Here is an 18,872-nt window from a genome sequence, read left to right as displayed (position 1 = left end):
AAGGCACTCCACGCCGCTCCAAAAAAGTCAGTCAGTGGCGGTGTGCCCTTTAGACATCTGGCAGAGAAAGTATAATACATTAAGAGCAAAGTGTTCTCCACAACATCTCTACACAGGCTTAGAAGGAACATTTGCATGGATTCATTGCGAGAGTTTTCCCAAGACCCACCGAAAGGTTGGGACTCGCCCATAATTGCAATCGCTTAACGGGACACAAAAGAGAGACACTAAGTCAGTTTAGTCTGATAAAGCGTTCTATATTAAAAAAAGATGTATTTGCGTCAATTTCGCGGTGATATGTTGATTACTGAAAGAGAACATAAATTTCAAAGTTCAGTTTCTGAATTTCGCGACAAAGCTTCCGCACCACTACGTCAGTGTGACGTAACGAACTTCAAAGGGAGTTTACTTCGTATTTGGTCTATTGTGAATCCGTATATGTTCTTGAAGCTTGCTCAGTTCAGTCTTCGGCGCGTTAGGATACAATGTAGTTCCATTTTTGCCGATAAATTATTACTGCTAGGCCCGAGCAGACGATGTCAAAATCCATGACGTCACGGCGTCCGCTCTATGACGCTCCATGACGCTCCATGACGCTCCATGACGCTCCATGACGCTCTATGAAAATCCATGACGTCACGGTTAGCCGTTGCGGGAACTTCGAGGTGGCTTTGCCACCCGTCATTAGTTCGCGCGTCTTTTGTTTGGGGGGAGGATGGTTGCCAAGTTTCCGCTCGTGGTAAGGATGCCTTTTTTTTTTTTTGGTATTGTAGAAGGGTACATAACTAATATAGCTGAAATAACTTTCAAGGCGAAAGCCTTAAGCAAGGTCGACCCAAATGAGTCGCGAAGCTTGGGGCGAAAAGCGGTTCAGTACAAATTGTCACCGACATCAGCAAGGGTGGTTGTGGGAACAGCGATTTAAGTGCGACTATGTTTGGAGGGAACAAAGATTGGGAAAGAAAAAAAGCGTTTTTTTTTTAAATTCAAGCGAGACACAGTTAGATCCATTCAAAGAAAATAAGGTTCCTGGTCAGTTTTATATATTAGCGACGCGTTAAGAAAATACAAGTTTATTTAATTTTATTATAATTAATAAATACGTTTAATTTCAACGCCCATCGTTACAGGGGGCGTTGACGCCGCTATCACTCGCAATGCAATGCAGCTCTTGAAATGTGCAGAAAGGCGCGCTCGTAAAGTTCACGTGTTGAAATACGCCCCCTTCACACGTTGTGCTATTTTGCTTGTCGAAGTTTCTCTGAATTTGGTGACCCGGGTAGCTTCATCGCTTCTTAACCTGCTCAGTCGAAAGTAGTGAGTTACGACCGGCAGATAATTGTTTAGTTGTTTTCGTGCGACTGCGGTGGCCGACGGCCTGGGCATCCGACGATAGGATCAGCACTCTACACCTAAAGCTTTCGTCGGCCTCCAAAGAAAGTATGTTCTGTGCAGGGGTGCGATTTCGACAACCGTACGGCTGACCTTTTCCTGCATTGCTTTCCGGGGCATTTCAATATATAGCTCTAAAGGCAGGCCAACAAAACCAATTTCGTGCCTTCGAAAACAAAATGACGTTACTTCTGTTTTTAACGGATATGGCGTCACATTATTTTTTCTTCCACCGGAAGTGTTCCCTCCACATACAGATGGCGCTAAGCCCCATGAACCATCGATTAACCGCCATGTTTTGAACGTATGGGCTCCTATAGAAGCTTCGCTACCAGGCATGTTTACCTTGCCTTAAGTAGCTCGTTGCAATGGCTCATACCCGAAGAAAGCGGCGTCTAGTCCAGTGATGCAAAAAATCAGTGAACCAAAAAATATCATCATCAGGAATGGCTCATACCTCAGTAAGCAAGCAAATGTGCAATGGCTGCATATGAATGAAGAAACGAAAGAAAGAACAAAATAAAATCATGAGCCATTCCATTATGTGAAGGTGCTTGACCAGCCAAGCTGTTTAGCACACGACACGGAGGTGACACATAATTTTCAACAAAGGTACAAACTCATCTATTATCTTGATGGGTGGTCATTGTGACGAAAGGTACGCACACTCATTTATTGTCTTGATCGGTTTTCACTCACAATTGAAATCACATTCCTTGATAATGTCAAATCGATGCACGGACGCCGCTGGGTGGTCGGTTGGGCCGGATCGGTGTGGCATCGCAAGGGATATGTCTGCAAGAAGGAACGCGTAAATCGCTCTCTTTTCGGTACCGACACATCCACACTGAAATCACCGACAACGACAACGGGGGTAGTGTCACGGCAGCTAATTCACGCAAAGTGAGTAGACCAGAACCTTACGGGACCATGAGTCATTGCATTTTTTGCTTGCTTACGGGGGTATGGGTGATTGCTCATGGGGGTATGAGCCATTGCTCACTGGGGTATGAGCCGTTGATGATAGTTTTTTTTTTTTCATGGAGAACAAAAATGCATGGTTCCCTAGCCATATACAGCTTCGCTGTAAGAGGAAGAACAAAAGAAAAAGAAAGAGAAAAGAAAAAAGAAATAAAGAACGAGAAACAAACAAACAAACAAACAAACAAATAAATAAATAAATAAATAAATAAATAATGAAAGAAAGAGTGAACGAAAGAAAGAACGATAGAAGCATTAGGTAATGAATTAGGTGCTTGCATGTGTCGTTGAGAATGTCAACCTACAGCGCCATACGTTCACTTCACACAGCGGCTCGTTATGCCTTGCAAGAAGTCTGAACCCTACGATCGTATAACTTAACGCTTTACCACGTGTGCAGCAGGCTTTCACCTTCACGTGTTACAGGAGTATAACCTGCTGCCGAACTTTTCTCTCTGCAGTGTCCTTTTAAATGACGTAATTAATGTATTCCTTTCAAATACGTTAAATAACAGGCATGTCTGTTCTCTTGTGAACCGATTTCAAGCGTACTCAAAATATTATTGAAAGTGTCAGTTACTTCTACCTAGGTTGCCATATCGCAGAACCGCTGCCCCTGCAGTGCACAAGATCGACAATATGGTTTACGTGGTGCACGAAATGGTTATGTTGTTTAGTAAAGAGGCAGCTTTAGCTCCGGCCCAACTCTGATTCCACTGATACATGTAAAACGTAGAAATGCTTTTCTGAGATAACTCCTGGGTTGAATTTAATGAAAGTTATTGCATTTGAAAGAGAAAATTAAAATATAGTAACTGTTAGAAGCGAAATTTTGGTTTAGTGCTTCAATTGATTTTGCCGAAAATTGTTAAGTGTGAAAAAAAAAATAGAAGCACGAAGTTCTGAGAACAGATATCGCAGATTTGCAAGCTGAATCCGTTAGGATATCCAAAGTGGGCAAATTTGATATACTAATGTATATATTATGTGAATTCGTTACAATGATCACGAGAGTTTTGCAAAAGTCCTACTCACATATTAGTGACGTAATTAAAGGCCAAGTATAATAAATCAGTTTTGTCCTCTTTGGATGCCCATCAGACACAATATACAAAAGTATAATATTTGTCCTTGCTGAGTTACAGAACTGTAAGCTTAATAGTTTCGCTTTATAACTTTTATTAAGCAATTGCCGGCCTAAATCAAAGATCCGCCTGCAACAGTCACTATAGTTTTTCGTCTTTTCCTTTAAATGCAACAAACCTCAAAATTGGTGCTGACGTTGCCGGGAAAAACGATTTCTTCTTTCGTATGCTGGATAGATGGGATGGATAGGGGCCCTCGAGCTAAAGCTTCCTCTTAACATTCCTATTTGTGAAGCAAGAATGATATACAGCCAGATGGAAGTCTGTTATTGTACACTTTAGATGTTTAGAGAAGCGTTGCATGTGAATTTTAATGCTTGCGTTTGTCTCCAGACGCTCCTTTGTCTCCAGACACTCCAGACGAATTTCTGCCGTCGCCGTCGCCGTGGTGTTCCGTACAAGTGCAAGTGCGGTAACATCGTCGCTGCGCGCCGTTGCTGTATGTGCGAGTGAAAGCGCGCGATAGTGAGCCGACGATGGCGGCTCAACCTCGCGCGCGCAAGGGCGGAATGCGAGTAGGAAGCGGGGGGGGGGGGGGAGGCGTTCTGCTCCGGCGGCTTCTGCGTATGGCGCCTGCCGCGGGTTCCATCTTGAAAACGAACTGCGATGAGCACATAGTCTAGGTGCGAGCGGAGGGCTCAAAGCTTCGTGTGCGCTGTGTTCTCGACAATTAGTTGGCATTGAGGCGAGAGGCAGCACGAAGATCAATTCGCTCGTTGCTGCTGCCGCGCTTCCTCACTCCAGCGTTTTGACAGCGAGTTTTCGCGACCATCGAGTGAGATGTGTTCATGTTTGCTTGTACGCGCGTGACGCCATGCTTGTTAATGTAGTTAGTGAGCGAATGTTTGCAAGTTTATACGGCCGATAAGCCCGCCATGATTGCTTTGTGGCTTTGGTATTGCGCTGCTAAGCATGAGGTCGCGGGATCAAATTCCGGCCGCGGCGGCCGTATTTCGATGGAGGCGAAATGAAAAACACCGGTATTTAGGTATATTGAGGTGTACGTTAAAGAACCCCAGGCGGTCAAAATTAATCCGGAGTCCACCATTACGGCTTGCCTCATAATGAGATCATGGTTTTGACATGTAAAACCTCATAACCTAATTTTTGATACGGCCGATAAAACTACTATGCTTACTTCGTATTGCTGTCTACTAGATTGCTATCACAATCGTTGCTTCGCCTTTAGGGCGAAATTGCGACTTTTTATTTTTTCCCAATCTTTTTCATCAGTAACCGCCCATGCTTCTGGATATTTATATTATCATAAATATTGTATTGTCATACAATATGACGACGCAGTGTCAAAACTGTGAGTTATCAAGTAAGCCCTTTATTGGGCGAACTTGTGCCCAGCAAAACAAGTAACAATCCAACACAATAGCGGCGAACAAAGTCGGCCATCGTCTAAAATCTGATAATCGGGTAAAGCGCATCGGCTTTCATACATGACTAGTCGAAGGTTCCAGTGTAATTGCTGGTGCCCGCGTGGCTTCCGGAAAATACTAAACCATTCGCGTCGCACATACAATCAGATTACAAAAGGGTTCGTGGCAACAGCCAACGGATAGAGTTATCGATAATATTGGAGAAACTTCCGATACATGCAGGCGCGTACTGCGCCGAGCGATAACATTTAACATTTGTTAGCCGGCGAAAAGCCGTGGCCGCAGGAAGATAAAGAAGTATGCATGTCAGTATACCGAGTAAAATCAACATTCAGATCAAACCTCGAAAGCTCTCTCTATCTGTCTCTCATTTGGAAAAAGTCACTTTGAATATCGTGAGAGAAGCCTTCATGACGTCTGCTTCGAAGAGATGTCGGAACCGGCACCGAAGACCACCTCATTAGTGCGTTGCTAGTTGTATTCACGTTTCTTTCTTAACAAGCAGCGCCGAAGCTATATTGCGAATCGACTATAAATGGGACATTTACGATTCAAGCTAAATGCTAGTAACCATATAAGTAAAGTTCACGCATCTGCAGGAAGCACGTGAAAGACACAACACTAATGCGTGATTTGTCGTTTGAAATTCCAAACGGCTTCTAAAACACGCGTAATGCATTGCAATACGACGATATCAGCGAGACCTGGAAGGTCCAATAGCCGCCACATAGGAAAATTTCTGATTCGATCAAACAGCCTCAACAGCGCCGGTACACAGATTCAAATTCGAAGCACGCAATATTCATAACAACCATATGTTTTTCTAGTTCACAGCAATGATTCCAAAACGACTTGGCGTTGATTTTGCTGGCGACCTTGAGAACTGAACATGTTGGGCGCGAAAGGTATCCTATCTTGTTTTGCACAAAAATTTCATTGTTTCAGTTCCGCTTGTGCGTAAATTCTTGTAGATATTGTTGCTGGCCAACAGGCTGTAATGGTGATGATTCCTTCAGCAATGGCTTAAAACCACTATCGGGAACAGACCACGAACCGAGTCGTATTCAGATGAAAAAAAGAAACGAAGATATGAAACGATAAGACCACGTGGTAGTAGCGCTCGTTGTTAAGTCTTTTGCTCTGTAGTCTTTATTCCGAACAACAACAACAACAACAACAACAACAACAACAACAACAACAACAACAACAACAGCTGTATCTTGCAGACTGCGCAATTCCACCTCCTCGGATGGATTTCTCAGAGACGCACATTATTTGAGCAGAAAAGTCACATTGAGCAATTGATTAAATATAATTAATTAAATAATAATAATAAAATAAATAATAATATAATTTTATAATTAGGTGTGTAATTTGTCTTATATTGGGTGCACGTTAAAGAACCTCCGGTGGTCAAAAGAAATCCGGAGTCCCCCACTACGGAGAGCCTCATATTCATATCGTGGTTTCGGCACGTAAAACCACACAAGTTGATGCACGAGAAGAAAGGGGGTTTACCGAGGGGCCCTATTTTTATTAGTCATATCATAAGAAGCCAACAAACACTGACACCAAGGACAACATAGCGGAAATTACTTGTGCTTAATAAATGAAAGAAAGCACCGATTACTTAATGGAAATGAAAGTGGATAAAAAACAACTTAAGGCACCCAAGGTTGTGGGTTCGGTCCCCACCTGCGGTAAGTTGTTTTTTCATCCACTTTCATTTCCATTAAGTTATCGTTTCTTTATTTCATTTATTAAGCACAAGTAATTTCCCCTATGTTGTCCTTGGTGTCAGTGTTTGTTGGCTTCTTATGATATCACTAATAAAAATCGGGCCCCTCGGTTAACCCCCTTCTGGTTTATTACATAACGAGGGTCTCGAATCCGACAACATTGATGCCTTCAAGTAACATGTGCGGGTTTATTGACCAGTTGCCTTCACCCAAAAAGATCACGTTCTCGTGACGCCTGCGGCAGAAAGGACGTTCCGCGTCCGCCGCCAAAGTCTGTGAGTGGTGGCGCTGGCTAACACTCCCACGGTTCTACTAGGACACATAAATACCCAAGAAATTGGATGGGGAAACGGCGCCGCGGTAGCTCAATTGGTGGAGTATCGCACGCGAAATGCGAAGGTTGTGGGTTCGGTCGATGCCCACCTGCGGCAAGTTGTTTTTTCATCCACTTTCATTTCCATTAAGTTATCGTTTCTTTATTCCATTTATTAAGCACAAGTAATTTCCCCTATGTTGTCCTTGGTGTCAGTGTTTGTTGGCTTCTTATGATATGACTAATAAGTTAATGCAGTTATCTTGCGGTGTATGTTAGAATTACGTGGCATCAAAGCGTGTCGGTGTTCAAAGCACGTTCGTTAAATAGAAGTTTAGTTCTGACACTAGCATTATTGCCTTGTCTTATGGATGGATGGAATAACTTTACTGAAAGTTCCTGCGAGCTACGGGACGCAAGACCTAAAAGAGCGGGCTACTCCAACGTTGGGATCGGGAGTTGTAACTCCCTGGCCGCATCGAGGGATCGCTGGACGGCCCAGAGCTGCTCCGCCAGGTCCGTGCTGCGTAATGCTTCTTGTAGCCTGGCGGAGTCTTGATTCTTGTTTGCGTGGGTCCGATCACACGGCCAGAGCAAGTGATATACGTCAAGTGTGCTATGGCAATTTTCGCAATATGATGTTGTGTATAGGTCAGGCATGTGGTGATGTAGTTTGTTCTGCGTGGAGTACGTGTTGGGTTGAAGCATTCTGAACGTGAAGGCTTGAGACCTGGTGAGCTTATTGTGAGGTGTGCTGTATATTCTGCGGTCTAGATAAAAGTGCTTTGTGATCTCGTTGTATGCGGAGGGAGGGTCCCGATTCTCGCTGGGATGGTCACGACCAGAATAGGTGGCTTCGCGGAGGGTTAGGTCTCGCGTGCTCCTGTGAGTCATCTCATTGAGATTGTGAGGGGCGTCCTCGATCTCTCCGAGGTGTGCCGTGAACCAGCAGATGATGTGATGCTGCAGCAGTGCGGATGTACTGACTATTTGTAGTGCTTGTATTGCAACGGCTCCTTTCTGAAAGGCTTTGACAGCCGAGCGTGAATCGCTGTAGACGTGGGTGGTGGTCCGGTCTGTGAGCGCGAGTCCAATGGCGACATGTTCTGCTATCTTAGACTTGTGGGTCTTGACTGTGAGAGCGTTGGTGACTTGACCTTGTTTATCGACCGTGGTGGCAACGAAGGTCTTCCTGGACGGGCACTTTGCAGCGTCTACGAAACAGGCTAGGATCTTCTTATCGCGTATTTCGCGCAGGATGAACGATCCGCGTGCCAGCCTTCTGGGTTGATGGGGCGCGGGGTTCATGTTCCGTGGGAGTGGGCGAACCGTGTAGGAGTTGCGTGTGTCCTTCGGAACGCTTTGGTATAGATTCTAGATTTCTGTGGTGTCATGACCTAGTTTGGCTAGAATTTCTCTACTCGGTTTGATTCCGGAGAGTCTTGTCAACTGAGCCCGTTCTTGAGCTTCGGCGATTTCTTCAAGTGTATTGTGTACCCCCAGTTGCAGTAGGAACTCTGTCTCGGTGTCCTTGGGGATTCCCGGCGCTAGTTTGACTAGCTTCCTCAGTTGCACATTGAGTTTGTCCTTCTCCGCTACCTTCCATCTGTGCATGGCCGCCTCGTATACGTAAGTGGCATAGTGCAAAGGCGTGTGTTAGCTTGAGGAGATTTCCTTCCTTAAGGCCGTGTTGTCTGTTTGCTACGCGTCGTATGTTATTCAAGACATTATTCGACTTTGTCACGATCTTCTCCACTGTCGCGGCGTTAGAGCCGTTGCTCTCAATGAGCATGCCGAGGACTCTGATTTTGCTGACGTGTGGAATGGTTCCTCCGTCTTTTGTTTTGAGAGTATTGGCGTGCGTCTCTCTGATTTCGCTTTTTCGCTTGAGACCGCTTCTCGATGGTCTGTAGACGAGGATCTCCGACTTCGCGGGCGAACATCGCAGGCTGGTGGGACCGAGGTATTCCTCGATCGCGTCGATCGCTTGCTGTAGAGCGTTCTCAATTGATCCGGGGATCCAGAGCGTTACGTCATATGCGTATATAGTGTATTTGACGTTCTCGATTTGATCCACTCTCTTGCCTAGGCCGGCTAGCGTAAGGTTGAAAAGCGTCGAAGAGATGACAGAACCTTTCGGGGTGGCCTTGCTGCCCAGTTTGTATTTACGGGACTTGATTTCATTTCCCCTAGAAGAAGGGTGGCCGTTCTGTCGCTCAGGAACGATGTTGTATAAGCGTAGAGTTTAGTGCCGAAGTCGAGGTTAGAGCTCGTGTCGAGTATGTAGTCATGTGATAAATTGTCGAAGGCCTTTTCGAGGTCCAGCCCTAGGATTACTCTCGCGTCTCTCGTGTCTGTGTCAATGATCTCATGTTTGAGGAGCTTCATGGCATCTTGGGTGGATAGCCCGGGTCTAAAGCCGATCATTGTTGCGGGGTAGATATATCTTTCTCTTTGAGATGTTTCGAGAGCCTGTTTAGGACTGCGTGCTAGGCTACCTTGCCGACGCAAAACATCAGCGAGATCGGTCTGAGGTTATTGATGTTGAGCGCCTTGCCAGGCTTTGGGATGAGCATGATGAGGGCCGTTTTCCAGTCTTCGGGTAGTGCTCCATTCCTTCAGATTTTGTTGATTTCCTCTGTGAGGGTTTCGATGGAGGTGTCGTCTAGGTTCCTAAGTGCCTTGTTAGTTACGCCGTCCGGCCCCGGCGCTGACTTGCTGTTTAGGTGCTGAACCGCCGTGCATATATATTCGGTTGAGAAGTCCCCATCTAGCTCTGGGTTGGCCTTGCCGCGATATGCTTCGGCAGTCGGGCCTCTAGTATTTTTGGCCAGCGGGAGGTACTTGTCGGCGAGACGGTCAATGAGGTAATTTACAGTGGTAATCTTGAGTTCCTCGTGCATGATCTTGTTCAGCTCACGACCCTGGTCCGCTTTGGTTCTGATTCTGTCTAAAATGTGTTTGAGCAGGTGCCACGTCGTCCCGCTGTTGATTCGGCCGTCCGCGGCGTCGAACACTTCGTTCCGTTGCTGGTTAGATAGTTGCGTGCAATATTCTGCAATCAGCCAGTTGAGGGAAGAAATTCTTTTCCTCAGCCATCGATTGTGTCTTTGTTCTTTCCATCTCCTAGTGAGCGATTTCGAGCATGTGAGCCAGTCGACTGTCCATGCTTTGTACGGGGAGACCTGTTTCCTTCGTGGCCGCCTTAATCCCGGTCTTTAGTTTCGACGTCCATTGTTATATTGATTCTTTGCCTGTTCGGCTGTCCTGTCTTAACTCGCGGAAGTTGTCCCAGTCGACGTACGTCATTTTTCTGGGTTTTCTGGATGAGGCGTCAATCGTTGTCTCAACAATGTGATGATCGCTGCCCAGATCCTCCAAGAGGTTGTTCCACTGATAGTTTGGAACGTTGCGGACGAAAGTGATACCCGGCTTTGTGTCGCGGTTGACCGAGTTACCCGTTCTTGTGGGGTATGCGGCGTTCGTGATGAGCATTAGGTCAAGTTCATCGGCGTCGTTTAGTAAGTCCATGCCCTTGGCCTTGCTGGCGACGTATCCCCAGGCCGTGTTCGGGGCGTTGAAGTCCCCGGCCACGATCATGGAGTTGTCGCCGGCACGGTTGCGGGCGAGCTATAGTATCTGCCCAAATTTTTGTGCTCTGTGCTTGGGGCTGATGTAAACGTTTAGGATGAATATGCTCTTGGCGTTCTTGGCTCGAGGGAAGACTTCCGTGAGAATGAATTCGCAGTTTCTGTGGTTGTGATTAATGTTGTGTGTCGTGTGGACTAGCTTGTTGCTGACCAACGTGGCGATACCTCTGCATTTGTGTTGCGGTGTCGTAGCGGTCACGTCATAGCCGGATAGCGAGGGTGTAGCGGTATTTGTCTGTTGTAGGAGAATGACTTGGGGTTTGTCTTTTTTTGGCTCGAATGTATTGTTGCAGGGGGGCCTTTTTGAGGACGTAGCCCCTACAATTCCATTGTCAAATGCGAAACGGTTCAGTTTGCGCAACCATCTTCATTGTTGGCGTAGGGTGGCCTTTGTGAGGCCAAGTTCTTGCTTTGTCTATCGAGCGACAACGCCCGCGGTAGCTTGGTGATAGCAGATTGTGACATTACAGACAGATGGTCTGCCATTTCTAGCGCGTTGAGCCCTGCACCGTGGCTGCTGATCGCCTCCATCGTGTGGTTGACTCGTAGCATTATCCTGTCGTAACCTTTCTTGAGGGTCCCTACTGTCATCGCAATGTTTGTCTGGCCCTTCCTTCAGCGACGCGACGGTAGGTGCAAGCCCGTCGAGCAGTTCCTTGATTTTCTTAATGTTGCTGTCCGCGCTCAAGGGATGTGTGTTTGTCAAGGCTTTTCATTTAGCGGATTGCGCGTGGAATCCGCGACCGGCACTTCCACTACCATGGGTTCTGATGTGCTTCCGGTTTGATTAGAGTCGGAGGGTGGTGGCGTTTTGAGTTGTCTGATTTCCTCGACAAGTTGTGTGATTGTTTGCCTGAACTCTTTCTTTTCGTGTTCTAGTCTTTTAATCGTATTTTCTATATCTACTTGCTCTGGCCGTGCCGTTGGACTCACCTGGCTGGCATCATGCTGTTGTCGCTCCTGTTGTTGCTGCTGCTGAGCTCGTTGGGCCACGCCAACCGGTCATCACCGCCAACTCGTGGGCTGGGGGCGAATCGTATCCTTGACGTGGATCTCTGGCGCGGGTTCCTGGAGCGTCCTCCGGACCCTGACGACGGGCGACCGCGGTTCCTCGATATCGAGCGCCCCCGCTCGCCGTACAAGCGAGCATCTGCGTTGGCGGCCACGTTGTCGTTGATGGCGCTACTCTGGCCGTTCTTGAGCGGCGGGAAGTCTTGCTGACTCAGGGCGATTGGTCCTGACCTCGTGGCGTTTTTGCTTGCGTTTACTGCGATTCTTCTTTGAACTCGTCTTCTTTGAACGACGTAGGGGAGTTGGAAGCGGTTCATGCATTCCTCGCTGGCCATGACGTGATTTCCCTCGCAGAGCGCACACTTGATCGAGGTGCACACATGGTCTGCGTTAGGGTTAGCTAACTAGTCCACAGCCTTTGCAAATGGCGTCGTCGGGCGAGGGGCATACGTCGGCACAATGGCTGAGTCTGCCGCACACGTGGCACATGGCGATCTGCTTGAGGTAAAGAAAACACTTGATCAGGGCGTTGTCGTATCTGGCATAGTTCGGGACTCGAAAGCTGTCGAAGGCGATGGTGATCGTGCCAATTTCCTTGATTCTCTTTGCCGCCAGTGCGAGCGGGTTGCGTGGGTTGACGATCTTGCGGTTTATGGAGTCCTGCTTCTCATCGAGCGGGACCCCTCTTATAACGCCTTTGCACGTTTCATGCGGTGCCGTCCTATATGCAGTGGTCTCAGACGTTCGTTCTCCTATGGAAATGTTGCGGATCCTGAGGTATTTCGCTTCGTTCGCTTCGGACGGTGTGCTTACCACCATAACATTTTGCTTCAAATTGGGGCATATCGTGTCCTCGCTTCGCTCGTTAGGTTTGACGCAAGCAGCCATGCAAATTGCTTTGGTTACCGTAAGTTGGCCTACATTGGCTATGGTGATTCCGCCACGTATGTGAATCACGATCTTGATGACGTTTTGGGGCAGCGCGGGCATCCTGCTTGCTTTGATCACGGAGTTTCTCGCTGTTGAGGCGGTTGCGTTTGTATTTCCTCCCTTTCGCTCGAGGTTAGCGAGGTTGGGCTGGCTCAATGCAGTCTTGATCACTGACGGGCGCGGCGCCACGATAGTCCAGCCGGCGTCTGCGGTGAAGTCGTCTGGGCTCATGTCTTGGCCTTTGACTTCGTATGCCATCGCTGTAGGGACGTTCTTGGGTGGAGGGCTCGTTTGTTGTGATCGCTGGAGGCCCCCGCAGCCGGGGTGGGCGCGGGGAGGTCTGAGGTCGGCGGCGGCTTGGTCGGAATCGAGACGTGTGTTAATGGCGGCGGCCGTACTCGTCGTTAGGCTTAAAGCCCATGGCTTGGCGGCGAGAGATGAAATCACTCGTAAAGAAATACAGAAGTCACGCACTTGCCGAAATGTGGTCTTCCCAGGTGGAAAAGAACTTCAAGAACCCGATGCCGAGTAGAAAAGGCACAAAATTGGGCAAAAGACACATTTAAATTGGCGAGAAAGCGGAAGCCAGCGCGGAAGCGTCCGCAGATGATGATGATGATGATAATGATGGCTTCATGTTATGGCTCATACCCACACTGGGGGATTGGTAGCAAGCACACGCTTCTTCTTCCTCTTGCATTGTCTTATCATCCCCCCAAAATGTGCGGCCAAATGTCTCGGCCCGTTTCACGTACTATACTTCACTCCCCCCCCCGCCACACACACAGAAGCACTCCTAGCACAGTGCGTGATTTTGCAATTTTCGGTAATTTGTGTGAAATTTCTTATGGCATAAATATGGCCTAGGGAGGCTCAGACCCAGAGCTTCGTTATTTAGTTTCGGGAAATGTGTATGTCGAAAACTGTATTACAGAGAAGCACTTGTCGCGGTTGTACTGTATTAGTAACAGAGAAAGGCGGGCTAGTTGGTGGTCGATATTTGAATGCTTAATGTAACCATAATGAATGCATAATGTAATCTTCGTCAATTGTCGTTTGGGCGGTTACATTATGCATTCAAAAAGCACTGTATTAGGCCGAGAAAAAAAGAAAGGAAAAGGAGCATGTTTAACAGTATTCAAGCACGTTTCAGCTCTGTGATTAACCATGCGATTGGTAACGCATTATAGAGAGCGGAACGAGCTATATTCTCCTGCGACACATGGCGTATAATATTGCGCAATATAATCCCTTTTTTATAAACTATTCATCACGGCTATTAAGTCGCCTGCATGCAGAAGCGTATGCATGTGGTTTGATCATGTTCTTGCAGTCAACTTTCAAGAAAGGCTACAATAATTCGACCTAGAACGTTGGGTCGTTACAGATGATGAGGAGCACCCGTGAAGTCCTGTTTCGCGTTCCGCGAGCTGAAATGAAAATCCATGATGCAGCACCGACAGGGCAACTTGCTACACAATGTTGCATCTCCGCCTCTGTGTCCAGGCAATGAAAAATGGCATTTGCCAAGGCATACATGAGGAAACGTTTACTCTGTCCGTGTACATGATTATGTTGCTTTTAGCACCTAAACTTGGTGCTTAAATAAATAAAATTGGAAGTTGACGTCGGCGAAAGACCAGTGTGTTCCTGGAGAAGCTGGGGGTGAGAATCTGCGTGGGTGTCTGCGTGGGGAGAATCTGGGGTGAGAAGCTACGTGTTTTAACGCGAAAGCGTTAAAGGCCCCGTGTCGCAGAAAATCCGGCATCGGCGACCTGCGTCCAGCGTTGGAAGTCGTTTCGACAAAACTATTTCCAAACCACTCATGCCCAGTCCCTCCATATGGCGTAAGGAAGTTACTGAACTAACTGAATTTCTCAAGCTAAAATACATAGAAAAATCATAAAGTACGACTTACACAACCTACAGACATGATAGTGTCGGATTGTAATCTGAATATGCGAGAAAACATAATTCTGCTACGCGAAAACTCAAAGAAACCCCTTTTCCAGCGTTTCTACTATCCATAGACTGGCCACGGCGTCTGCCATCTGTGTGCGCCGGCGCTTGAATATCTCGAAGGCCACGGAGCGACGCGCCCGTTTCCTTGAAACACTTCCAGATGGCGCTCGCTTCCGCCGCATCGCGGCCCACGCAAGAGGCCGCGTTTCTACCAGGAAGCCCGCCTTCGTGTATAGCGTTCACTCCGAGCGTTTTCCGGTAAACATTGCAGTTACATACGCTGCAGTTGCCGGGAAGCGTCAGAAGCAGTCAGGGGTCTTTGAATGCTATCGCGTTCCACTCTTAAATCCGAAGGTTAAGCGTCCTCCAAATTCTTTTTTTTTCTTTTGATGACGGCTCTGTCGTCCAGTCGGCTTAGAGCCGTATGCAAAGCCTGTCTTTCATCGTCAAGTGAAAGTCAGTAGACATGGATGTGTTATATGGTCTCGTCGCAATGACAAAAGTTGCACGAGGCATTGTTCATCGTGCCGACGCGATATCAGTAAGCGTTCGTAGGCACTGGCCTAGAAATTTTTGTTATGGAACCGCCAGTTAGATGCATTGCACAACGTTAACAAATTTCTCATGTTATTCGCAGTACCTGCGGCTCCGCTTCGGGAACAAGGTCGGAGTCACTGCGTGTGCCTGCTACTTCGTCTTGAACGTGAGTTGACCTTATCTTCTTGCAAGCTTAACATTCAGCTTGTAGTAAGTTAAAGAAGCTAGAGAAAGAAAGAAGCTTGTCGCTACAACGGCCATGTAAAACATTTTGCGGACAGGTTACGTGCGCCTTGGCTTTTGTTTTATTGCGCTGATATAGAAGTATATGGTTAAAGAGACGCTAGCCAGCAACGTGACATTATTTTATAACTAGCTGGCAAAGTAATCTCTCATTTCCTTATTTTAAAATAAATTTTATAAACTCGAGCAGATTCTCTCTATATACATGACGTCACGGCGAGCTAGTGCGAGAACTTTAGGGCGTCGTCGCCCCCCCCCCCCCCCCCCCCCTCTCCGCCTTTCATAGTTGTGTCTTTCTTACGGGCTTCCTTTTCTGGTATCGCCGGCTGAGACTAAAATAAAAAAATGCAGCAATCGTCGACGATGGTTGTCAACGTAATCGAATAGCGGAGCTCTTCTAGAAAGCTATTAGCTTTCTTTTTAGATGATTGTCGCGTTTGAAGGCCTATGTTTGTTGCAGTGAGAATGTTAATCGCAACGTTTGTTCTTCCATTGCGTAATCCCGTAGATAACAGAGCCGTTAACCAGCCCATCTGTGGCGGTCGGTTAGCATGACTACCCTTGTTTTTGTCGCATTTCCTGTGTTCTGTACGCCCTCTTGCGCTGGTTAAATCATCATGGAAAACCAACTAGCCCGCTCTCACACTTTGCTTCAGTATACTTGTAAATCGATTCGTCATGTGTGTGCGTGTGTGTCGTCTCCAACGGCGTGAACGCCGGCGCGGGAACCAGACTGCCGCCATCTTGCTTTCCCGCCGCCGGAGCGCTGTCCCGCCGCAGCCACAGGGGAGAGGTCGGCGGGAGGAGAGGAGGAGCAGGAGGGCTCCCCTGTGCGATCGCTTCACTGCAGCGCACTTGCGTTGCCGCCTTTGCGTCGGCGGTGAACGTAAGACCACTAGCGACAACAAGCGACGAGCTGAACAGACAAAGAAAGCTTATTCGCTCTAAAGAGCCTAGCGACACGATACCCTTTACAGTCAGTTCCTATATCGCCAAGCGGTGTCTGGTGTACTAACACGAAAACTCATTGCTTGATCAAATGGCACATGTACATGCGCATAGTAGTATTTTCGTATAGGAGTACAAAGTTAACAATCTCTCATGTTTGTTCGAGTTAACCTCTTCTTTGTTTATTTAAACACGGATAAAGCAAACTTGATGGCGGGGTACGTCGTGTTGCTTCTTCGCCTCAGATAGCAGCGCAACGTCGTGGCGTTAGAAATGTACCGAGTGATCGTTTTTAAATTTTATGGAATTAAAAAAATAAAGTTGCCCGTTGCAGATAACACAATTATTGTCATTGAGCTGGATTGTTCAGATAGGCGTACATTATTTGCACAAGAAATCGAAACACAAGTGAAACTAATGAACAAGAATTCACTAATTAACATCCTCATTGATTGCTTTAAGGCACATATTGCAATTCACTAATTGCAGCCGGTGAGTTTGTCAGGCGTATTCACTTGGAATGAACTTCCAGAATGGCACCAGTTTGCACTGTTGGTCCACTTATCTCTTTTAACAAAACGCTATTATACATTGAAACACAGAGGTAACTGGAACGCCCATGTATTTCATTAAACACTTCTGGAAATAATATCTCGAAACTGACGTCAGCCTGGAAATTCATTTCAAGTGGATGCGTTTTGCAAACTGATCACGTTGCTTATTTCATATTTCGCGGGATTTCTTTGCAAACCCGCAAAATAGGACTACGTGAGACGTATCGTAAAGGAAACAACTCGATCGGTGGTTTCTGAAGGCGCTCTGCAAATCTGCGTATCATACTTGGGGTCCTCAACCAATAATTAAAAAGCTGGGTAATTAAACTTAGTTAATAAGGAAGTTATGAGGAAAACAAAAAATTGTCTGAGTTACTATAGGCTATTGCGAATAGTGTGCGTTCGTTTCAATTCGCTTCCGACGCGCCTTTCATTTTTAAATTCTTGGCTCAAGTTATGCGAGACACCCTGTATATGTAACGTAGCTTTCAAGCTGACACGTCAACAGCTGTCAGCACAGCATAAAAACACAGCCTGGCCACCGCATTTTCTTGTATCTATTTGTGCTCGAGTCTCCCTCGCGCTGGCTTGGAATATCCAAAGCATATCGCCACCTCGAGCACGCCAATATATGCGAAACGCTTCGATACGCGAGCATATTCCATCGCGCGAAATGTTGGAGCCGTCAGTGAAACAGCGCGGTAAACTCAGCCAAAGAATAATGGAACATTGACATTAGCTTTAGGCGCCGCTTCCCTCGACCTTTGGCGCATCGTAATTAGAGGCCAGAATAAACGGCGCCTGACGAGTCTCACACGGTGACGTCAGGTTGATTGCGCAGACGGTGTGTTTCGGTATTCGCTACGTTTCCCTGTCCGTTTGCACATCTGCGCACTTTGAATTACGCACTAGAAACTTGTTGAAAACCTTGCAAACTTCTTTTTTGTATTTTTGTCTTCTGCTGAGCTTTGACGAAAGCAGCCGGCTGCCATTCTTTTACACACGACTTATTTAATAGGGTGGTCACTTGTGTAACTTTAGAGACTTTCCTTTCCTTTTCTTTTTTTTTTTTGATACACAGAAAAAAGTTATGTTTGCGCGATCATACGCGAAGAGAAGTGACGTTAATTTTTTGCTTATTTCCGCGTCAGAGGAACAAGCCGGGCGATAACGAAGCATGGCGTCTTGCTCAACAGCTATGACGCAGCTACGGAATCATTGAGATCAGGGTCAGGATAACGTAACGATTCTATTTATTTATTTATTTATTTATTTATTTATTTATTTATTTATTTATTTATTCAAAACACCTTACAGGCCCATTTAAGGGCATAGAATAAGGGGGATACAAGGTAAGCGTTTCTGCAGGCGTAATCAATATAGATGTGAATACAGGCAGTCACACTATACGAAAAACAACGTTCAAATATGTTTGTCCAGGGTATGTTTTAGACAGCGTAATCACAATAATACATTCATACACACTAGAATTAAAATAATACGAGTACCGGAGGAGGAGGAGGAAATAAAGAGAGAAGGCAAGGATGTTAACCAAGAATGCGTCTGTTTGGCTACCCTACTCTGGGGGACGGGAGAGAGGAAATAGAGAGATGAGATAGAGGGAGGAGAGAGGAGTACAAATAACAAGGAGGGAAAGCAGGTCAAATAAATATCCTCATACAACGTTACTACAAGCAGCTTTGCAATTTTCCCCGAAAGGCATCACGATTTCTTAAGCACGAAATGTTATCAGGAAGACCATTCCGTACACTGTTACGACACGTGGCTGTGCTGACGCGTTAAATGACCGTGTATTGCCAGAGATGCGCGTGAAACTATGGCTATTGTTAAGGCGACGTGACATGCGCGCTGGTGCCTCAAGAGGCAACACGTGAGATCGATTACCATGAACGTATGTATGGAAAAGGCAAAGAAGACCTATCGTGCAACGAATTTCAAGTGGCTGGAGCGAAATATCTCCTTTAATCTACGTTGCGCTGCAAGTTCTGTCATAGTTACTTGTGATGAAGCGCGCAGCTCTATCCTGAATTGATTCTGGCACGCAAACTTCTAATTGTG

The 18,872-nt window shown here is 46.6% G+C and overlaps 1 protein-coding gene across 2 annotated transcripts in view; it reads left to right on the top strand.

Annotated features, from left to right (window-relative positions):
- Positions 1 to 18,872, top strand: part of LOC126542401 (sodium-coupled monocarboxylate transporter 1-like) — a 57,799-nt gene that overhangs the window by 2,992 nt on the left and 35,935 nt on the right. For both annotated transcript variants that reach the window (XM_050189460.3, XM_050189459.3), the window contains exon 2: positions 15,149 to 15,214. In XM_050189460.3, coding sequence (XP_050045417.1) covers positions 15,149 to 15,214 — 66 coding nt within the window. The remainder of the gene's footprint in view (positions 1 to 15,148; positions 15,215 to 18,872) is intronic.

This window comes from Dermacentor andersoni, chromosome 2, assembly GCF_023375885.2.
Source record: "Dermacentor andersoni chromosome 2, qqDerAnde1_hic_scaffold, whole genome shotgun sequence".
Classification (NCBI taxonomy): domain Eukaryota; kingdom Metazoa; phylum Arthropoda; class Arachnida; order Ixodida; family Ixodidae; genus Dermacentor; species Dermacentor andersoni.
The sequence above is the reverse complement of the archived record's forward strand: the minus strand, read 5'-3'. Positions and strand labels throughout refer to the sequence as shown.